The following is a 19,107-nucleotide window of genomic DNA, read 5'->3' as shown; positions in this document are numbered from 1 at the left end:
CTAAGAAATATATTTCAAAGAATACTGCCTACCTTTTGACCTTCCTATTGCTGTATTTCTTCTTCAGACATCCTGAGCTGACCAGATTCCATAGTCGAGGAGGCCAGAAATATGACGAACAGCATCAAAGGTTAACCATGTACATGATACAACTTTGTCATAAGAGGGGCACTGCCAGAGTCACTGAAGGAGTCAGAGTGACATCTCAGTAATTATCACACAGTAGAATGGCTGCCACTGTGGTCATCGGGAGGCAGGAGGTAAACTAAGATGATATTTCCGAGATAAGTATGTAGCAAGTATGCAATAAGTATGTAGGTAATACGCTTTATTTAATATAAAGTTAGAAGCCTTGCTATTCTGTCTCCACTTATTTGGAATATATCCTATATCTGTGAAGTCACAGAGATAATCAACAAGGCATCTCTGTCAGGATGTAAGTATGATTTTAGGGTATAAACTAACATAATCTTTACGAAAATAACATCACTAGGAAACTGATGTTTAATCTCTATGATTTCTAACACCCACTAAATAACCTGGTTGGCCGGCCCCTTGTTGCCATACACAAGTTACCTTTAATGAGGGGACAGAATGTTTATCTTCAGTGTGGTAGGTGAACAGACATGTATTCACAGCAATTACTCTAGGTCAAAACCTTGACAAGCCTTGTTTACCTTTTGTCCCCTGCTCCCCAGGCCCAGACTAATTGAAAACCCTTTGCTTGTGTCAGCTCTAGAAACAACTTGTGCTGCATTTGACCAACATACTTTAGGACCATAAATATTTTTTAAATTTCCTTTCCCCTAACTCCTGCTTTCAAGAAATAGAATTGTCCTTGGATACTTGAATAATATCCAGTAGTAATCCTAGACTAGAATAATTTGATGGAAAAGTTTGCCCTAATGTCATTTCCACAATATCTTTGCCTATATAAATTAAATTTCTGTTTTTTAAAGAGAACTTGTATTGGTACATATTGAATTTCTTACCTTCTATAGCATTGATTTGAAAAGTACGTGTGTTAAAGCTCTCACTATATTCTATGCAGATGTGATATGGACAATAAAGGTGTCTTGCTACTTTATACAACATTACAGAAGCATAAGAACAATAATTAAATATCAATAGCATCCCTGAAAGTCAATGTATGGTTTCATCTGAGCAAATGAAATGTCACTGGTTTGACATCAAAAATAAATACTATAAAAAACTTACTAAAAAATATTCTGCTCATAGAACCAACAGTTCAGTAAACTCTAAAGTATGGGAAAGTCTTTTAAAGCTAATAGTGTTAAACCATCAACTACTTTGCCTTTACATACATAGCTAATAATGAAAAGTGACTTGGTATTTATACAAACTGACTTTGAAAGAGGAGATGGAATTCTTGCCTGTCTTTGGCCCTAATAAACCATACAGCCTCTCTGGACTATCACTATCACATGGGTAGGAGAGAGGGAGGATAGGAGAGATTGGATTATATGATCTCTGTGATTATCTTTAAGCATTAATGTTTTGTGCTCTGTTTCTATAATGACTGATACTCTTCAAGAGAAACAGAAGTAGCTACTCTTTATCTACACAAGCTGAGAACCATAGCCAAGTTTTGTCTTTGAGAATTCCACTGTAAAATCATTCCCTGTGGGAAACAGTAGCTCACACCTGTAATCTCAGCACTTTGGGAGGCCAAGGCAGGAGGATCACTTAAGCCCAAGAGTTTGAGACCAGCCTGGACAATATAGCAAGACCTTGTCTCTACAAAATATTTTAAAAATTAGCCAAGTGTGGTGATATGCATGTGTAAACCCAAGTACTTGAGAGGGTGAGGTGGGAGGATCGCTTGAACTCAGGAGGCAGGGGTTGCCGGGAGCTGTGATCAGAACACTACTGCACTCCAGCCTGGAAAACAGAGCAAGACTCTGTCTCCAAAAAAAATTTGAAACAAAAGATCATTCCCACGTATCTCCAAGGAGTAAAAAGAAATGAAATGACGGGGCTTCAGGTAGTCACTCCTTAGTTATTGAAGAATCTTTTAAATATGCTCATGATTATAATCTGTATTCAAATTCTGGATACCACTGAAATCAGGAGTTTCAAATGGAGAAAGCTAGAGATACCCACATAAATGATCTAGTACCTATTTCTATTGTTTCCTGTTTCTTTTCTTTAAAATCCATCCTATAAACAGCATTCAACTAGATAGAAAATCTTATATTTCTGAAGAAATCATTTATAATGTAAACAAAAAGTAGAAACCTTTGTGAAATATTTCCTTCAAACACAACAATAGAGAAGAATGTTGTTTTTCCCTTGTGAAAAGCAATGTCACATAAGGACCTAGTGTTGTTTCATTAATTCTCTTAAGCAAATTAAATCATCTAATTCAACATGACATGAAATAATGCAAAAATAAATTCCTTTATCTGTCTTCCAAAAATGCTAAAACTACTTTTCTCAAAAAAGTAAGCAATACTTAGAATACACTCTATTACGAGGGTCAACCTTGTTTCTGAATTACAGTGATGGGATAGTGAAGACAGGAAGCAGTCTCCCTTTGAAATTCTCCAACCAACATGTATTATCTATAAATCAGAGAACAGTTAACTGCATTTTCTTTTAAGTTTATTGATGTTGCTGCCAGCCTGCAATTTTTGTGTCAGGATACTCTATAACCTGTTTCAAACCCATACCAACAAAGGAAAAGGGAGACATGAAAAAACGGAAACAATATTCAAAAATATCCAGATCCCACTCTGGGCTTTTTTTCATTAAATTCTCATGTTTCCAACTTCAGTTTCTCCTTGATAAATGTTTGTGATGGTGTAAAATGTGTTCTTCACCCACACTATGTACTTTTTATCAGCGGTAATACCATGAGAAGTGAGAATGCTATATTGTAGTTACTTTAAAATGATTTTGTAAATATCATATTTTTTGACTGAATAAGGTTTGACTGAATAAGCAAGAAAGAAAATGCCAAAGTATGGAAACAAACATACTGGTACTAGTTAAATAAGAGTTCCTTCATCTTAACTTTGTTATTTAAGAACATCTTTAAAATTGAGAGTGCAGTTCAACTACAAGACATTTTAAAGAGAGAAGCAAGAATCAACTGAATTGAGACGAGCTTCATTATTCTATCTTTCTTCCTATACCATACTTGAGGCCTGATGACTTTCAACAATGGCCTCTGCTAAAAGTATCATTCCTTGAAGTGGGTTCTGTAGTGGACATGTGTGTGTATGTGTTGTCAGTATATGTAATTTTGCTTTTACAATGTTGGCAGTAAGAAGCAGCCTTCTAATTTTATTCAGCATGATGATAGGCCCTAGCATTTTAATTATTTTTTATGTTGTGAGTAATTTATTATTCATTGGCTATCTTCCCTGTAAATCTTGTCCTAGCTCTATAAGGTTTTTCTTTGGTGTCCAACAAAGGGTTTCATTGCAATAAGAATCAAGGTGTGTCTAAAATCTTACCCAGAGCCCAAACAATGCCAGTCTTCCAGACCAGCCTGAGAGTTTGGGGTGGGGAAACAGAGTCATTATACAGTATCTTCATCTCTCTGCCCAGAGCACCAGAGTTATCACCCATGCCCTCCTAAAAGGGTGTCTCGAAGCGTATTTTGCTGTAGAGCAGAATTCGGAACCAAGAAGACAAGGGCTCAAATTGAATCTCACAGGATTTGTACACAAGAGAAACCCAAAGGAATGGATTGGCTCTTCTTCAGAAACTTTTGCCTTTTGATCGTTCTAGTGGTAAGTAGAATTTAAAGAGGTGGGAAGGAAATGCAGCCTCAAGGTCTTGTCTCTGTCAGCGGACGGGCTTTCTACATGGGATTTATTCCATTTTTAATCCCCTTCCTACAAACAGAGTTCTAGAAGTCCAGCCTCTGTTAATTTCAAACAACTCTCTGTGCCTTGAGGAACAAACTGCCATGGAGAAGCAGGATGAGAATCTGGCTGAATTAAATTTATATGCCCTCAGAGACATAATCTACTTCACTTTAAGTGCTAGGACTATTTTAAAATTTTTAATTGGAAATAAAATTCATATTCTATGGTCATATAAATAAATCAGATAGATTGCTGTGAAAACTCCCAGTGCAAATGGGTTCTAAATTTGAAGGGAAGTTAATTGAGCCCATTTCTTTTCAACAGTTATCTCCCTATGAGTTTCTTTCAAAGTGGAGGAATGATAGCCATGTTGAAATTACATTGCAACTAATGATGAATATTTAAGTCATGAAAATTTTTTCCAGTCAGATATTGCTAAAGAAATATGAAGCCCAGCCATCAAGACGAACCTTTTCTCAAATTATTAATACATTCCTACAGACCAGCAAAGAAATATTTAAATGACTTATTTCTTTACAGTAAACATGGCATTTTGGATATTATATTACTTTCCTCTAATCTGTGGGTGCTCAAGGTGTGACATGATTTCCAGAGAGGCAGCATACATAGCAAGTATCCTATCCTAGAAAGAGAGAATTCCAACTCCAAAGAAGAACAGAGTTCCAGTTGGCCAATCACCAAACTATGGCCAATTCAATTAGAAAAGTTTTGTTTAAAGAATCAGTTATACTAGACTAGACTTAAGTCTACTGATGATTAAATGATAGAACAATTCAGTCCAAATAGCTGAGAAAAATAAGTGGGAAGATAAGAGGACAGGATTATTAGGAATTGTACAAATTTTTCAAAGTAAATTAAGATGAGCGCATTATAGTTGGCCACACTTCAATCTCCCAGCAGTATCCACATTAGTGCTACAACCTACACTTAGAAAATGATTCCCATCCTATTCTTAGGCAAGTGGCAATTATACCAGACTCCTCTGAACATCAGTTGTGAGAAACAGAGAATAGCTAGGGCTGGGAGAGATGGGAGCACATCATTCTCCAGTAGGCACAGTGAGAGCTACTCTTCTGGAATTCACATATCTAAACTTCAAGAGCAGCACAGGAGCCAAACACTGCCAAAGGACACACAACCCCAAGCTCAAAATGGAACATGAGAACAGTGGTAGAATATTGCATCCTCTGAGTTTAGGAGACAGATTATTAAACAAGACAATTTTTGAAAAATATTTTTAAACTTAAAAACACAAGCTAGAAGGGCAATATTCTGTTACAATGATCATTATTTATTTACTGCATAAAATAAATGTTACTAAAAGAAGAGGCAAGAATCAAACTTGGTCTTCAATAGAAATAGTAAGTTATTAGTATATACCTCTTGTTACACTTCTACTGAGTTTTTCATGCTTTGACTCAGATAAACTTTTGGTTTTCTGTAAGGAAAACTGTATGTGTCAAGATTTTAGAGGCCACTTCTGAGCACTAAATCTTGCCTCCCATTGCCTTCTGCACAGGCATGTTTTATGATAATATTATTTAATTGAAGAGTTAATTATTCTCCTTGATCTTGAAAGAGTATTGTATTTCAGACTCAGGATCTTTTTTGGTAGTATTTATTTATTTTCCTTGGTAACACTAGCGTTTTTAATACTTAATTCCTCCTACTCCTCATTGATATTGAAGTCTTTGTGTTTGACATTTCATGGTAATTGTGAAAAAGTTCTTTATGTATTTTTTTCTTTATGCATGTATAATAGATCCCTTACCATATCAATCAATAATGTCTGGAATTGGGAGGTAGAGACTTCTAGCATGTTTCAAAATTGAAACAAATACAAGAATTGTTTAAGGAGAATCAATATGATGTTATAGATATTATAAGAAAGTAGGCATGCCTACTTGTCTTTAATTTCCTGAACTTGAACTCTGCCCCTTCTTCATTAACTAAATCAAAGACTTTCTGGGGCATCGTTGCAGCTTACACTAATGAGGGTGTGGCAGCCTCTCAGAGACTCCCAGGTACTTTGTGTCAGCTACATCTCAACCGCAAAGAGTACTTTAAACAAAGTTCTGACTGGCTAACCAGTAAAAGGTACTCAAAACTCTAGATTACAATAGGCCATTGATTTTATCACGAGTCATTTAGCATTTTCTTCCTAAGGATGCTTATCGTGTTCTTCTCCTATAAAACAGATAGGGGTGGTGAGGGACAATCAACAGTGAATCGAGACTCAGAGGTCCCAGGTTTGAATCACAGCTCCTCTTCCAAGTGGCTGTGTGACTTTGGCAAAAGCACCCACTTTCTCAGGGTTTCCATTGATCTCATGTGAGAATATATGGTTAGACATGATGTTATTAGGTTGCTTCTACTGTAGAAAGTCTGCAATTCTAAAATTATCTCCACTGAATGCTTACATAGTAGAAGTTCATTTCTGGCTCATAAATAGTTTTCATAAATTTGGCTGGAGAATCTGAGGATTTAGGTAATGCTACGGATTGTATAAATTTTATAAGGAAGGAATCACTTAAAGCAGGACAGTTATTAGAAGAGGCCTATATTATATAAAGTTGATAAAGTCATAAAAGACAATAATTTATCAGATAAGAATTTTTCTCTATGTGTGGTGACCATTCATGCTACACATGAGATGTAAACACTTCCATTAAATAGTCTGATTCTTGGAAGTAAAGAAGGTAGGTGGCTAAATATAGCTATTATCTCATTGCAAGTTGAGAGCAGGCATTAAAATCTGAAAACATATTTAAAACTAACTTTGCCACTAATCAATTTAGTTCTCTCATGCACTCAAATATGTTATTCTAAAACATGGAACAGAAATTTGTTTTTATTTACCTGTCAGGCAAATTTCTAGAAATATGATGGAGAGAAAAACACCTTATCTGATTTGGTTTGATATTTGTACTAAACAGAATACCCTAGATTGCTTTAAATGATCGGTTTCAGTACTGCTTATTACAGAAAGAATGTACTCATCACCCCAAAGGTTACATCAAAGTAACCCTCACCTCAATTATTGTTTTGTTGATATAAGTGGCTAAGAAATTACTAAATGTATTTTAAATCAGTGGATAAGTTTATATTTTTTGCCTTCAAATTTCTGCAGAGTCCATGGTGAGAACCTTATATAAAAAGTTTTATATCCCAAGAGATATCTGGTATTACCATGACCTATAACTTAGTATCGTTTTCTCAAGAATATCTACTTATTGACTTGCAAGATAGAAATTCTGCCCTAAAAAGATTTCATGGCCCTTGGGATTCCACAACCCTTTTCCTTTTTGAAAGATACTTTCTTTGTGTGGGGGAGAGCTTCTGGATCCTGAGTGCACAGTCCGATGACTCTTTTCTAGTTCTTAAGTATCCAGGAAGGTGTTCCTTATAGAGCAATGACACCGTTGTTTAAGCTGCAGTAATGTTTCCTTCCCTTCCCCAAGTGGGAGCACAGTTGGAATTCTTCACTTGTGGAAAGCAGCTCTGACTACAGGGTGTGTGACAACAGTGCCTGGAGGGAAATCTTTAGACATAACTTGCATGAGAAATGTTTGCCCTTCTTTTCTACACAGAAAATTACATGGCTTACAAACTAAAACGCCATTATTGATACACCTTCAATTATAAACAAAAGTGGTATAATTAGGCTTGAACTTGGCAACTGTACCGTAGACCTAGTAGGATGGTAACTGCTTTACTCAATTGTTATTATAAACATTATTCAGGCAAGAACTGCTTATTAATAAGTTGGTCCTACATATGCGGATGACTTCAAAACTGACTACTTACTTCAATAGCCTTATTCTGTAGCTACCACTTTAAATACACTCAGAATGTAAGAGAATAATATCTATTCCAATATTGCAAGAAGCATATATTATATGACTTAGAGTCTACATATCTTATGGAAAATCATCGTATTCTCTCTAGAAGTAAGTATTAAAAGAGAAAACAAGACCCATAAAAATTTCTGCAATTTTCTAAAAGTTAGATGACAATACAGAATGGTATATCCTATTATTCTTCTCTGGAATATATACATTATTACAGGTCAAAACTTGTCTTGCACACAGAGAACAGTGTCTGTCACATGCTTTGTCAATGAAAATGTTTCAATGAATGAATGGATTTAGTTTCTAACTTATCTTTCTTACCAAGTCACTTCATCATATATTTCCCACCCACATGTTGATGAGCAACTTTAATATGGTTAGTGAGCTTTAAAAAGAGCTTGACTGTTTCAAATTGAGACGAGGTGTTGGTTCTCTGAAGCTGCCAACCACTACATTTCCATTCTAACACCTGACATTAACAAAACATTTCACAGTTAACAAAACCATTTGAAGAGATTACAAAAGTCTTGAAAGGTAAATCTTACAAATTAAAAAAAAAAAAATGTTCATGGGATAAATTAGTCAGACAGCTCACAACTGGGACAGTCAGGATGTGAATCCAAAACTCTTTCCACTCTGCCAGCATTGACTCCATTCCCCTTTTGGGCCAATGCCCAACACTATACATTCTTTCTTTACATTGCCTAATTCATCCCAATATCTTTTTTTATTTTCCTGCTTGCCTCCTGTTTTAACATGTCACTCTTTCTAGGCCTGTGTCTTACTCTTCATTTCTTTCTCAGAAATTAGCACAGACATAAATTTTAGTTTCTTTTTTTTTTGTGAGATGGAGTCTTGCACTGTCACCTAGGCTGGAGTCCAATGGCACGGTCTTGGCTCACTGCAACCTCCGCCTCCCGGGTTTAAGCAGTTATCCTGCCTCAGTCTCCCTGGTAGCTTGGGATTACAGGCACCCACCACCATGCCCAGCTAATTTTGTGTGTGTGTGTGTGTGTGTGTTTAGTAAAGATGGGGTTTCACTATGTTAGCCAGGCTGATCTCAAACTCCTGACCTCATGATCTGCCCGCCTCAGCCTCCCAAAGTGCTGGGATTACAGGCATGAGCCACTGCACCTGGCCAAATTTTAGTTTCTTAAGCATTTCTATGTTTCCAGTAAAAGTCCTGTTCAAGTTTTTGCCATTAATGCAACCTATCGAAAGGACATCCAAAAATAAAGGGAAACAGGAAACTGTCATCAACCAGGCCCAGAGAGACTGTAACACACTTAGGATACCACACATCTCTCTGGGTTATGTTTGCTCCCTCAACAGCACGTGCCTCCAACTCCCTTTTCTAGTACTTTACCATTGTGATGACTGGCTCAGCCATTTCCATTCTGACACGTCTTTTACTCAGGGCCTCAGGTCAAGCCACATCAGCGGATGATGCCTAAACCACATATTCCTCTGAAAACATGACTTTCGGGATGGTCCAAAGGTAGTGAGTTGTCTCAACTGATTGTTCACAGTCACTTGCAGGTCAAGCTCCTTGTTCTATTCTTTCCCCTCTGTCTCACTATTGCACTTGATTGGTCTTAAAAAAGAAAAAATTTTAAAAAGACTTTTGTAGGCAAGGAATTTCCACAATTACCTAGGAGTCCACGACTACTTTTCACAGTTTAACTGAGGTTCATACAGTTATACTATGCTATGCAATTTAGGAGGCTGATGTCATTCCATGCTTCTTCCAAAACACTTATTAACAGGTGTTTCCTAGAAAGTGAGGGTTCCTGATAGGGCTTATGATTTCATAGGCCCTGGGAGTAATACCTGGCAAGTTCCTTCTGGGAGACCTGTACATAAAGTGACAGGATTTGGAGAGTGTGGCTTCTGTTACCCTCATCCTTAGAACCAGCTGAGCAGGGAGCAGAAATACCACAAATGTACTATGGAAGCACAGCACAGGTTCTGCTAGATGAGAACCCTGGGTTCTAGTGTTCCACTTCCCTGCCCTGAAAATAATTAAAAATAAAAAATTCAGGGACAGCCAAAGGATGAAAAGGGGCTTACACTCAAAAATTCTCAGAGTTACTTCAGTTGAGCTGGGCTCTGTAGAAAGGATAAGACCAAGGTAAAATGAACTCAAAACTCCTCATCCCTTTAAACTACAGACAAGTCTGCTTGATGTGGCTACTTTCAAATCCTTAAAAATGATAGACTAGTACTTTTAGATGTCACAGGGCACTATGAACGTGCCCTTGAAATCACAGAAGAAAACTCTTCCTTCATTCTTCCTTCCTCTTTACAAATGTACTGAGCATTTGCTGTGCCTGTCACTTCCACCTTGGTCATTCTATCTGGATCAGAGTCTGAAACAGGGAGAACCCAGGGGATTTGTCCAAAACCACACTACTGAGTTCTCGTGCCCACATGTCTCAAGAAATTTTTGATAAAACACATTGTTTTTTATTAGGCCAAATTATAATTTAAGGCTACATATCCACTATGAACTATAAATCATTGAACTTCGAAATATACATGTGATATCAGCTTAATTGTTACTATAATAGTCTTCAAATTGGGACACGTATTTTGCTGAATGCATATTCCTTTAAAACTCTAGTTTTAAAACTCTAGTTTTATTCTAGCATTTTCCAGATCCTCAACTTCTAGTCTTTCTTCAATTCAATCTACCTCAGCGTGCACCTGAAGTTGAGGTATCAAGCTAGTCCTTCTCTCCCAGATCCCCCTTAAAAAATCACACCTCTCAGCCATGGCAAACATTATTCTGTTGCGCTCCAGTAGATTGTGAAATTATCTGGAACACTAAGGAATAATGGAAAATATTGACGTCAGTATTGAGAAAGAGAGTTAATTTCAAAGCACTTAACAAATCCTTTTGCAAGTCATGATTTTCAATTATTTGTCTTCAACAAAATTAAAAGAGGACCTAAAGGAGTTGTCAAATTATACATCATTAAAAAATCATTTTGATGATAAATTGCCTGATAGATTTAGGTCATGTAATTCAGAATAAGTTTTAAGAATTTAATGACTCTGCTACCAGAAAAAAAATTCCAGTGTCATCTGTTAATATGAACAAGTTTCCCCAGTTTTTACAACTGAAAGACAAAACCAGACAAAATAGAATTGGTTCTGAAGCTTGTTTAATTCTAATAATAAGTAATATTTATTTATGAACTAATTTTTCTAAAACTTCATCCCCGTGTTTGCAATGCACTTCCAATAAAGTTTTACTTTTCATATTTAATTATATTGCATTGAAATTTCGATATTTGCATTTTGTTTGCTCAACTGTGAGCTAAGTATATTTGTAAAACTAATCCAATTCAGAGAAAAAATGTTTCTTTACACTTAGAGTTTCACAATGACAGAAATTTCAATAAAATAAAATTTCTATTCATACCTGTATTTTCATTACAGACAAGTATGCTAGACTGCTCAATAAAAACCTTAAAATACATTAAAATATGTTTGAAGCTTGAAAATATATTCCAGTAGATGAACCTATGGAAGGAATAATTCATCAATAGAAAGGTGATATAAGAGTTCAAGGAGCAATAGGAGTAAAATAAATTCCAACTGACAAAGAACTTATTCATCTGTTTTTCTAATGGATGGCACTGAGCATCAGAGGGCAATAGCATGTAGATTCTTGCATCTCCCACAGCTCCTCATACGTTCCCTCACCTTCTAGCAAAAATATTATTGACCATTTCTGGAACATCCGCTGACCTAGAGCCTTTACAACTGTGTTCTTGTTTCACTCTGGCTGAAATGCTCTTCCTCATCAATTCCTCTTATCAAACTAGCTTCATTCTGCAGAGTCCTTTCAAATCCCTACTCTCCTAGGAAGTCTTCTTGAAATTCACTTGGATAACTTGAGTTGCTTTCTCTATCCTCCATCAAGCCCACTGAGGTATCCTAACCTGCTGTATAGACTTATGTGTTTGTCTTCTCTAAAATGTAAATACTTTGGAGGGCAAAAAGTCTATTATTCATTTGTGTTAGCCATATTTATTTCATATTATCAACAAAATGTATATTTATAAATGAATTAATGAAAGAAATTGTCCATGTTTTTATGACATGGCTTCCTCTAAATTATGCAGATTTATGCTAATGTGGTATCTTCTATTAAAACAGGTGGTGATGGAAGTAAACTGTGAATTTATTGTTGAGGTAATGTACAATAAAATTATTTTCTCAATTTAAAATTAAAACACTGAATTTTGTAATGTGTTATATATAAAAATCAGAATATTTGAAATTGTAATTATCCAGATAAAAGTTAAGAGAAAGAATCTCTGGTGAACTGAAATAGCAATGGCAAAGCCCAGGCTCCCAAATCTCTATGCTCTTACGGCATGTGTTTGCAACAGCGTGTTGTCTTAGTAACTCCTGTTTATCAAACTATATGAGTAGTTAACTTATTTATGTTTTCCAACCACTAGCAAAGCAAAAGAAGCAAAGTGACACTTTAGAGTGGGAAGAGACTGTTTAGACACATTAGACAGAAAGATAATTACTGGTTCACCAATGAGAAAAAGGACAAACATTCAAATTGTATAATCACAGCTGAATGGAAAACATACAATCTGGTGCCATTTACAGTGGAACTCAGGACATAGAGCTGCTGTTCTCTATCTCTGGCAGAGCTTTATTTTATTACAGTAGTTAAATTTTCCTTATGATCCTCTCAAGTCATTGGAAAAAAATAAAATTACTTTTCTCATCTTTTTGGTGAAATAGGGAATAGGTGGTACATTTCAGTAAGTTGTATCAAAATGGGGAAATAATGTAAATACCCTGGTTGTAATATACGCTTCATTCAGTGAAACACCTCCTTCCCAAAAAGTGGTAATTAAATGAAGCTTAGCCTGAATAAACTTATAATCACCTGTGTTTCAGGGGGTACATTAGGACTTACAAAAATAAACACACACATATATATAGTTTATGCATATATACACATATGCTTGCACATGTAGTGACATTTCTAATCTCATTAAGAGTATGAAATTCTTAACTATACATCAACAGTAGCAACTTAAGGCTACAAAAGAAAAACCATATAGCAAGCACAGATACAAATGACAACATTGCAAAGCCTTATAGGTGTCCATGGGATTATTGGAGGAATCATCGATTCCTCCAATATTAATAATATGTTTCTAATTCCCCAAAAATATATTTGGGTGCTTAGCCACAGTGGTGTCCTTATCAACAGAAGAGAAAAAGTCTCTTCTCTCTTTTAGGTAAGCACAACTCACCAGCACAACTTTTATGTTATATGGGATGTGCATACATGGAGCAATGATAATCTTCAAACTCTGCAGACTATAAATTCTGGTGAAAGCTCAATGAAGCGTGAGGTAGGCAAGGCTCCTATATGGTGAAGATAGATTGATAAAAGGAAAACTGCCCAACTTATACAGTATAGCACACCATGAGCTCCTCAAGTAGCTAATCAAATTTGTTTCACTAGAATCAGATAACTGGAACCAAGATGATTCCAAAAGGAGTGGCAGCCAGGGGTAACCAAGCTGTATGTATCCAGAGTTGTGAATTCGTGAAAACGTTCTCTGTTCTTCAAATTCAATATCACTGTTTCTTCCAAATGCACCTTACAATATTAAATAAATGTCCTTTCTAAGTAAAATTGTTCTAACACTGTAAGACGCCCGAACCATTTTTGCTTAAGGTGAAGGAATTTGACATTGAAAATGGCACTACAAAATGGCAAACAGTCAGACGACAAAAGCGGGAGTGGATCAAGTTTGCCGCAGCCTGTCGAGAAGGAGAGGACAACTCGAAGAGGAACCCCATTGCCAAAGTAAGTGACGAAGCAAGCTGATGACAGATGCTTTTGCAGAGCAGGGAAGCTTTCAAATATTTCCAAGATTTGCAGCCTTCACTGCTCCACAGTTATTTTAGAAGACAGAATGTGGTCATTTGCTCCAGTAGCTGAGCCTCCCTGCACGATTTGAATATCATGTGCAGGGAGGCTGATGTGGGGCAGGCAGTCAATGCAAGTGATTCTAGAAGAAAGAACTGGATCTCCAGCACAACTGGGCTTTGTTCATCCATTTGTGTTCTGCTCATTATTGCTTGTCAATGTCATAGGAAGTGTATTCACTTAATGACAGTCTGAAGACTGGCCCTCCAGAAAGTCAAGCTAAGTTTACTGCACTTGATGAATTCACTCCGAGAAAGTAAGGATAGTATCAAAAGTTCCCACCAGATCTCCACACCCAGAAAATAAGAGAGTCTTAAAAGACTTTCACAAATAATGCCTACTGAAAGGAAGGAGAGTTAAAGAATGTGTAATACATTGATCCACGAGGGATGGGATCCACATTAATAGCTTCATTCACTCTTTCTGGGCATCTGGATCTTGAACAGTAAACTCATCTGCAGAATTCCCTCCTTCCAGCTTTACATTAAAACGCAGTAAGCATCAGCAATGATGATACAGATACAACCTTAGCTCAAGAAAACAGATTTATTCTCTCTCAGATGTTTTCAAATTGGAGGGATGCTTTTAAATTATTATTTTCATTCAACTCATAGTGGTAGCTTTATGTTATTCCACTTATATTGCATATTCTTTTCTTTATCTTTGCATTTTGGGAGGTTCTTAAGTTTTCTTCTATGCAAAAAGGGCCTTTGATTAGAGTTGAGATAACCCAAGTTCTATTTCCAGCAGTCTTTATTTGACTGTGAATGTGCGGGTAACAAATCTTACTATTTTACTGAATGCTCTTATCTTTAGTATATAGGTGAGATTTCAAAACTGTTCCAGTTTAAATTTACCAGCAATAGATAAAAAAGCTACTAAAGCAAAATCTATGTGGCAGAATATTTGCCATAAAATCTATTTGGCAGAAAAGTGGTGCAGTATGTTTACATTTATAAAATTATTACCAATATCTCTAACCATTATAGTTCTCTGATATTCTCAATTTATAGACCATTTTGACTAAATCTCAGACTCCAGCTTAGGTAGGGTACTTATTAATATGACACAAGTTTTTTTAAAAAAAATAGTAAAGATTGTAATTTCTTTTGTGAAGCTGTTTCTGTGTATGCTAAAAAATCAGAGAATTGAACAATGTGTTATTAATAACAAACCTAGCATCAAGTGTGTATGTTGTACACATTACCTCACATAATTCCCGCAACAAATCTGTGTGATAGGTGATATTATCCCCATTGTAAGCTGATCTGAGCAAAGTTAAATAAATTTTCCAAGGTCACACAGGACTAATTCATGGTGCCAGGTTTCAATCCAAAGCCCATTTGGTTAAGAAACCCATTCCTGGCCGGGCGCGGTGGCTCAAGCCTGTAATCCCAGCACTTTGGGAGGCCGAGACGGGCGGATCACGAGGTCAGGAGATCGAGACCATCCTGGCTAACACGGTGAAACCCCATCTCTACTAAAAAATACAAAAAACTAGCCAGGCGACGTGGCGGGCGCCTGTAGTCCCAGTTGCTTGGGAGGCTGAGGCAGGAGAATGGCGTAAACCCGGGAGGCGGAGCTTGCAGTGAGCTGAGATCGGGCCACTGCACTCCAGCCTGGGCGGCAGAGCGAGACTCCGTCTCAAAAAAAAAAAAAAAAAAAAAAAGAAAGAAAGAAAGAAAACCATTCCCTTCTCATTCCACTACACTCTTAAGTATTATCTACTATAAATTGAATCACAAACCTAGCTATTTTTCTCATAGATTCGATCAGACTGCGAATCGAACCAGAAGATTACATACCGAATTTCTGGAGTAGGGATTGATCGACCACCATATGGGGTATTCACCATTAATCCTCGCACTGGGGAAATTAACATCACTTCAGTGGTAGACAGAGAGATAACTCCACTTTTCTTGGTAAGTCACAGCCGTATGTTTTGATTTGTTCATATTAGTTTTCTTCCCTTTTTCAAAAAATATTGCCTTAAGATAATGGATTACTTTTGATAAATCATGGTAGACTGAACCCAAATAGAAGACTTGAAGGAATGGAAAGAGTGTGAAAATAAAAGTTTCTAGTTCAGGATTCTCTGGTGTGTTGCATGTACATGTAGTCAAGTCTCTTGATCATATTTAAAGTATTTGACTGTACTACAGTCTGAATTCGCTGGAAAAAAATGTTTCTTTGCCTATTTTCTGATATATTTTCAAGCATGTTACTAAAATTCCTTTGGTGGAAAAAGACAGCTTTTTTCCAACTTTCCACAGATCTATTGCCGGGCTCTGAATTCACGGGGTGAAGACTTAGAAAGGCCTCTTGAGCTTAGAGTCAAAGTTATGGACATAAATGATAACGCTCCAGTCTTTTCACAAAGTGTATACACAGCCAGTATTGAAGAAAATAGTGATGCCAGTAAGTAGAATGACATTCCTTCTCTGTGTCACAGCGTATCTACTTCTCTTGGTCAAAAGCTTTAGAAGACTGACATACAGGAAATGTAAAGGACAGAAAAAGTTACACTTGTATTTTGAATAAACCCCACATATTTTAACTTATAACTGAGCTAGAAAAGGAAATCTATGTCTAAAATTACAAAATAAAATATCTTCTTACTTGCGGAAGGTCCCTACAGGAATTTAGCAGGTGCTTAGCACCTTCCCTAGAGATTGTTACTGGGCACATGAACAACTAAATCCAAGTGAGCAAACTGAGGAATAAACCAGGAATGTTTAAGAAGGCTCCGTTCTGGTCTGTTACTCAAAATGTTTGGCTGACCCACACCAGGTAGAGCGTGATGGTGCAAGTACGTGCAATTGTACCCACCAGATCATTCACTAAGGGTAATCATTGATCTTCACAGACTACATAGCAAACTACATTCTATTCTCTCATTTTCTTTCATTTTTTTCCATTCCACTTAATTCCATTTCCAGTTCTAATACCCTCTGTCTTTCCTTTATATTAGTTCTCCTGAACTTCTCTCCTTCCTATTCTTATGCTTTTCTTATATGGCTACTTTCCTGCCTCTCCTCTCCCTTTGCCTTCTGACCTTGATTTTATGTCCTGCACATGAATATCAGTTTGTTCCCCAATCCTCTAATGTCCCTTTCCCTTTCAAATCTATGTCTGCCCATATACCTCTAAACAAATTTCGGGGGAAATAATAGGAAAAATAAATTTCAGGAGAAAAGGCAGATAAAGGTAAACACAAAATATTTTTTTAAACTAGGATGGTCCTCCCATAGAGAGGCAAAGAGATTTTGCCTAGAAGAGTGAAAGTCCAAAGTCCATCTTTGATTACTCATGAACACACCTCAAGACAACATTGGTGAAGGACGAGAAGGTGAAACCCACAACCAAGTCCCCCTGCCTAGGAAGCAAAGAACATCAAGGACCTGACAATTCTGAAAAATCTGTCCTGTAGATTGATGTCCCTGGGGATTTGCCTAGGATACCTATTCTTTCTACCTATGAGTAGTTAGGAACTTCTTGTATTGCTATGGACAAGTCTTCTTTTCAATAATTATATATTTGTGACTGTTTGGTAAAATGCTATCTTCCAGTGCAACCAAGAGTAATTATCTGCTTTCTGGATAAGTGGCAATTAAGAATATAGGTGTTCAATAAATAATTACAATGTTGAATTTAATTAAACTATAATCTTAATTAAGCTTTTGAAAATGATTTCACAAGACCATGGCAAAAAATAAAACAGATAAAAATCTGTTTATTCAGCTTTCTGATAAAGAATCTATTGAACTTCTTCTTCGTGCTTTAAAGAGAACTATGTTTTGCTACTAATTTAGCATGTAATCATTTAAGGAGTGCAAGTACTTTTAAAACAGTAAAGGGTTTTATAAAGTAAACCACAATCATTTTTGTAATCACTGGTAGAGCTGAAAGTTATGGTACTATATTCCCACGGACAACTCAAACAGAGAGAATTCAGGAGAAGATCAACCACTCTGTCTTCTTATGCCTTATGATTTGCTGAATTTATTCTAAGAGTCCCAACCATTCTCCACCTCCATTTCTATTTCTAGATGCATTGGTCGTAAAGTTATGTGCCACAGATGCGGATGAAGAAAATCATCTGAATTCTAAAATTGCCTACAAGATCGTCTCTCAGGAGCCGTCAGGTGCACCCATGTTCATTCTGAATAGGTACACTGGAGAAGTCTGCACCATGTCCAGTTTCTTGGACAGGGAGGTAAAGCCTTCTGTGAATGAATAAGAAATAAAAAATCCAATTTTGAAAAGACAAAGATAAAATGATCTATGTGTACCCTTACTCCAATATAAAGGAGGGAAGGAAAATAATCCATTTTTAATAAAAATTAAAAGCTCAATTATATAAATAAAGGAGTAGAGAAATAATGGCATTGAATGCATTGGATTCTATTCAAGACAAACCTAAGTCTTACATTCTTTTTCATCTTGATTAAGCAACACAGTATGTACAACCTAGTTGTGAGAGGCTCAGATCGAGATGGAGCTGCAGATGGACTGTCTTCTGAGTGTGACTGTAGAATCAAGGTTTTAGATGTCAACGATAATTTCCCCACCTTAGAGAAAACCTCAGTAAGTTTGTATTCTTATCATCCTTTTACCACAAGTGTCAATAATCAATTTGCTTTCATGCTGGCTCATGAGCCTGGTTCTGTCCTATGTATGGACATACTCAACTTTGTTGTGGAAACTTTGGAATTTCTTATGTATAGTAATATACCTTCAAACCGTATATTTGTCTTTGACTCACTACTCCAAACAAGCCTTCTCTGTGAAAGCAACGAACTGTCTACTCTATATACTCTATTCACAGAAACACAGAAATCTGTTGATCTAATTCTGGGAATGACATAGCAACATTAATGTTTTTGTACGTGCCTCATGATTTGCTGAATGAATTCTACTAGAGCCCCAAACATTCTCAACTTCCATTTTCATCTTAGAGATGAATGAAGAAGTATAAAATCCAAACTAGCAGGGCCAAATCTGACTTGCTGTCTGTTTCAGTTTAAAAACAAAACAAAACAAAACAAAAAACATGTTATTAGAGAGCATAGCTGTCCTCTTGCCTTTATATGTTGTCTGTGGGGCCTTTGTGCTGCAACAGGAGAGATGAGGAGTTACAACACCAATTCTCTGGCCCACAATATCTAATATATTTACCATTCAGCCCTTTACAGAAAAAAAATCTGATCCCCTGTCTAAAAGAATGAAGAAAATTAACAATAAGCAAAAAATTAAAGAAAGAAAAGAAAAAGAGACAAAGTGCTAATTTGACCTTGATTTTACATACAGCACATGAATGTCACTGTTATTATCTTGTAATCATTTTATTCTTATTTTCCTGATTGGACTATGGGCATTTAATAATGGTGCAAAAATCATTGACATAGTTTGTTGT

General features: G+C 36.4%; 1 protein-coding gene across 1 annotated transcript in view; it reads left to right on the top strand.

Moving 5' to 3' along the window:
• Positions 1–3,584: 3,584 nt before the first annotated feature.
• The window catches only part of DSG4 (desmoglein 4), a 37,211-nt gene continuing 21,688 nt past the window's right edge, over positions 3,585–19,107 (top strand). Inside the window, exons 1-7 of the mRNA XM_023207493.2 lie at positions 3,585–3,761; positions 11,879–11,914; positions 13,437–13,568; positions 15,458–15,613; positions 15,965–16,109; positions 17,741–17,907; positions 18,144–18,278. Of these exons, the coding sequence (XP_023063261.2) occupies positions 3,714–3,761; positions 11,879–11,914; positions 13,437–13,568; positions 15,458–15,613; positions 15,965–16,109; positions 17,741–17,907; positions 18,144–18,278 (819 nt within the window). The 5' untranslated portion in view covers positions 3,585–3,713. The remainder of the gene's footprint in view (positions 3,762–11,878; positions 11,915–13,436; positions 13,569–15,457; positions 15,614–15,964; positions 16,110–17,740; positions 17,908–18,143; positions 18,279–19,107) is intronic.

The sequence above is a fragment of the Piliocolobus tephrosceles genome, chromosome 18 (assembly GCF_002776525.5).
Source record: "Piliocolobus tephrosceles isolate RC106 chromosome 18, ASM277652v3, whole genome shotgun sequence".
Taxonomy (NCBI): domain Eukaryota; kingdom Metazoa; phylum Chordata; class Mammalia; order Primates; family Cercopithecidae; genus Piliocolobus; species Piliocolobus tephrosceles.
Note: the sequence above shows the minus strand (reverse complement) of the source record. Positions and strands in the feature narration are given on the sequence as shown.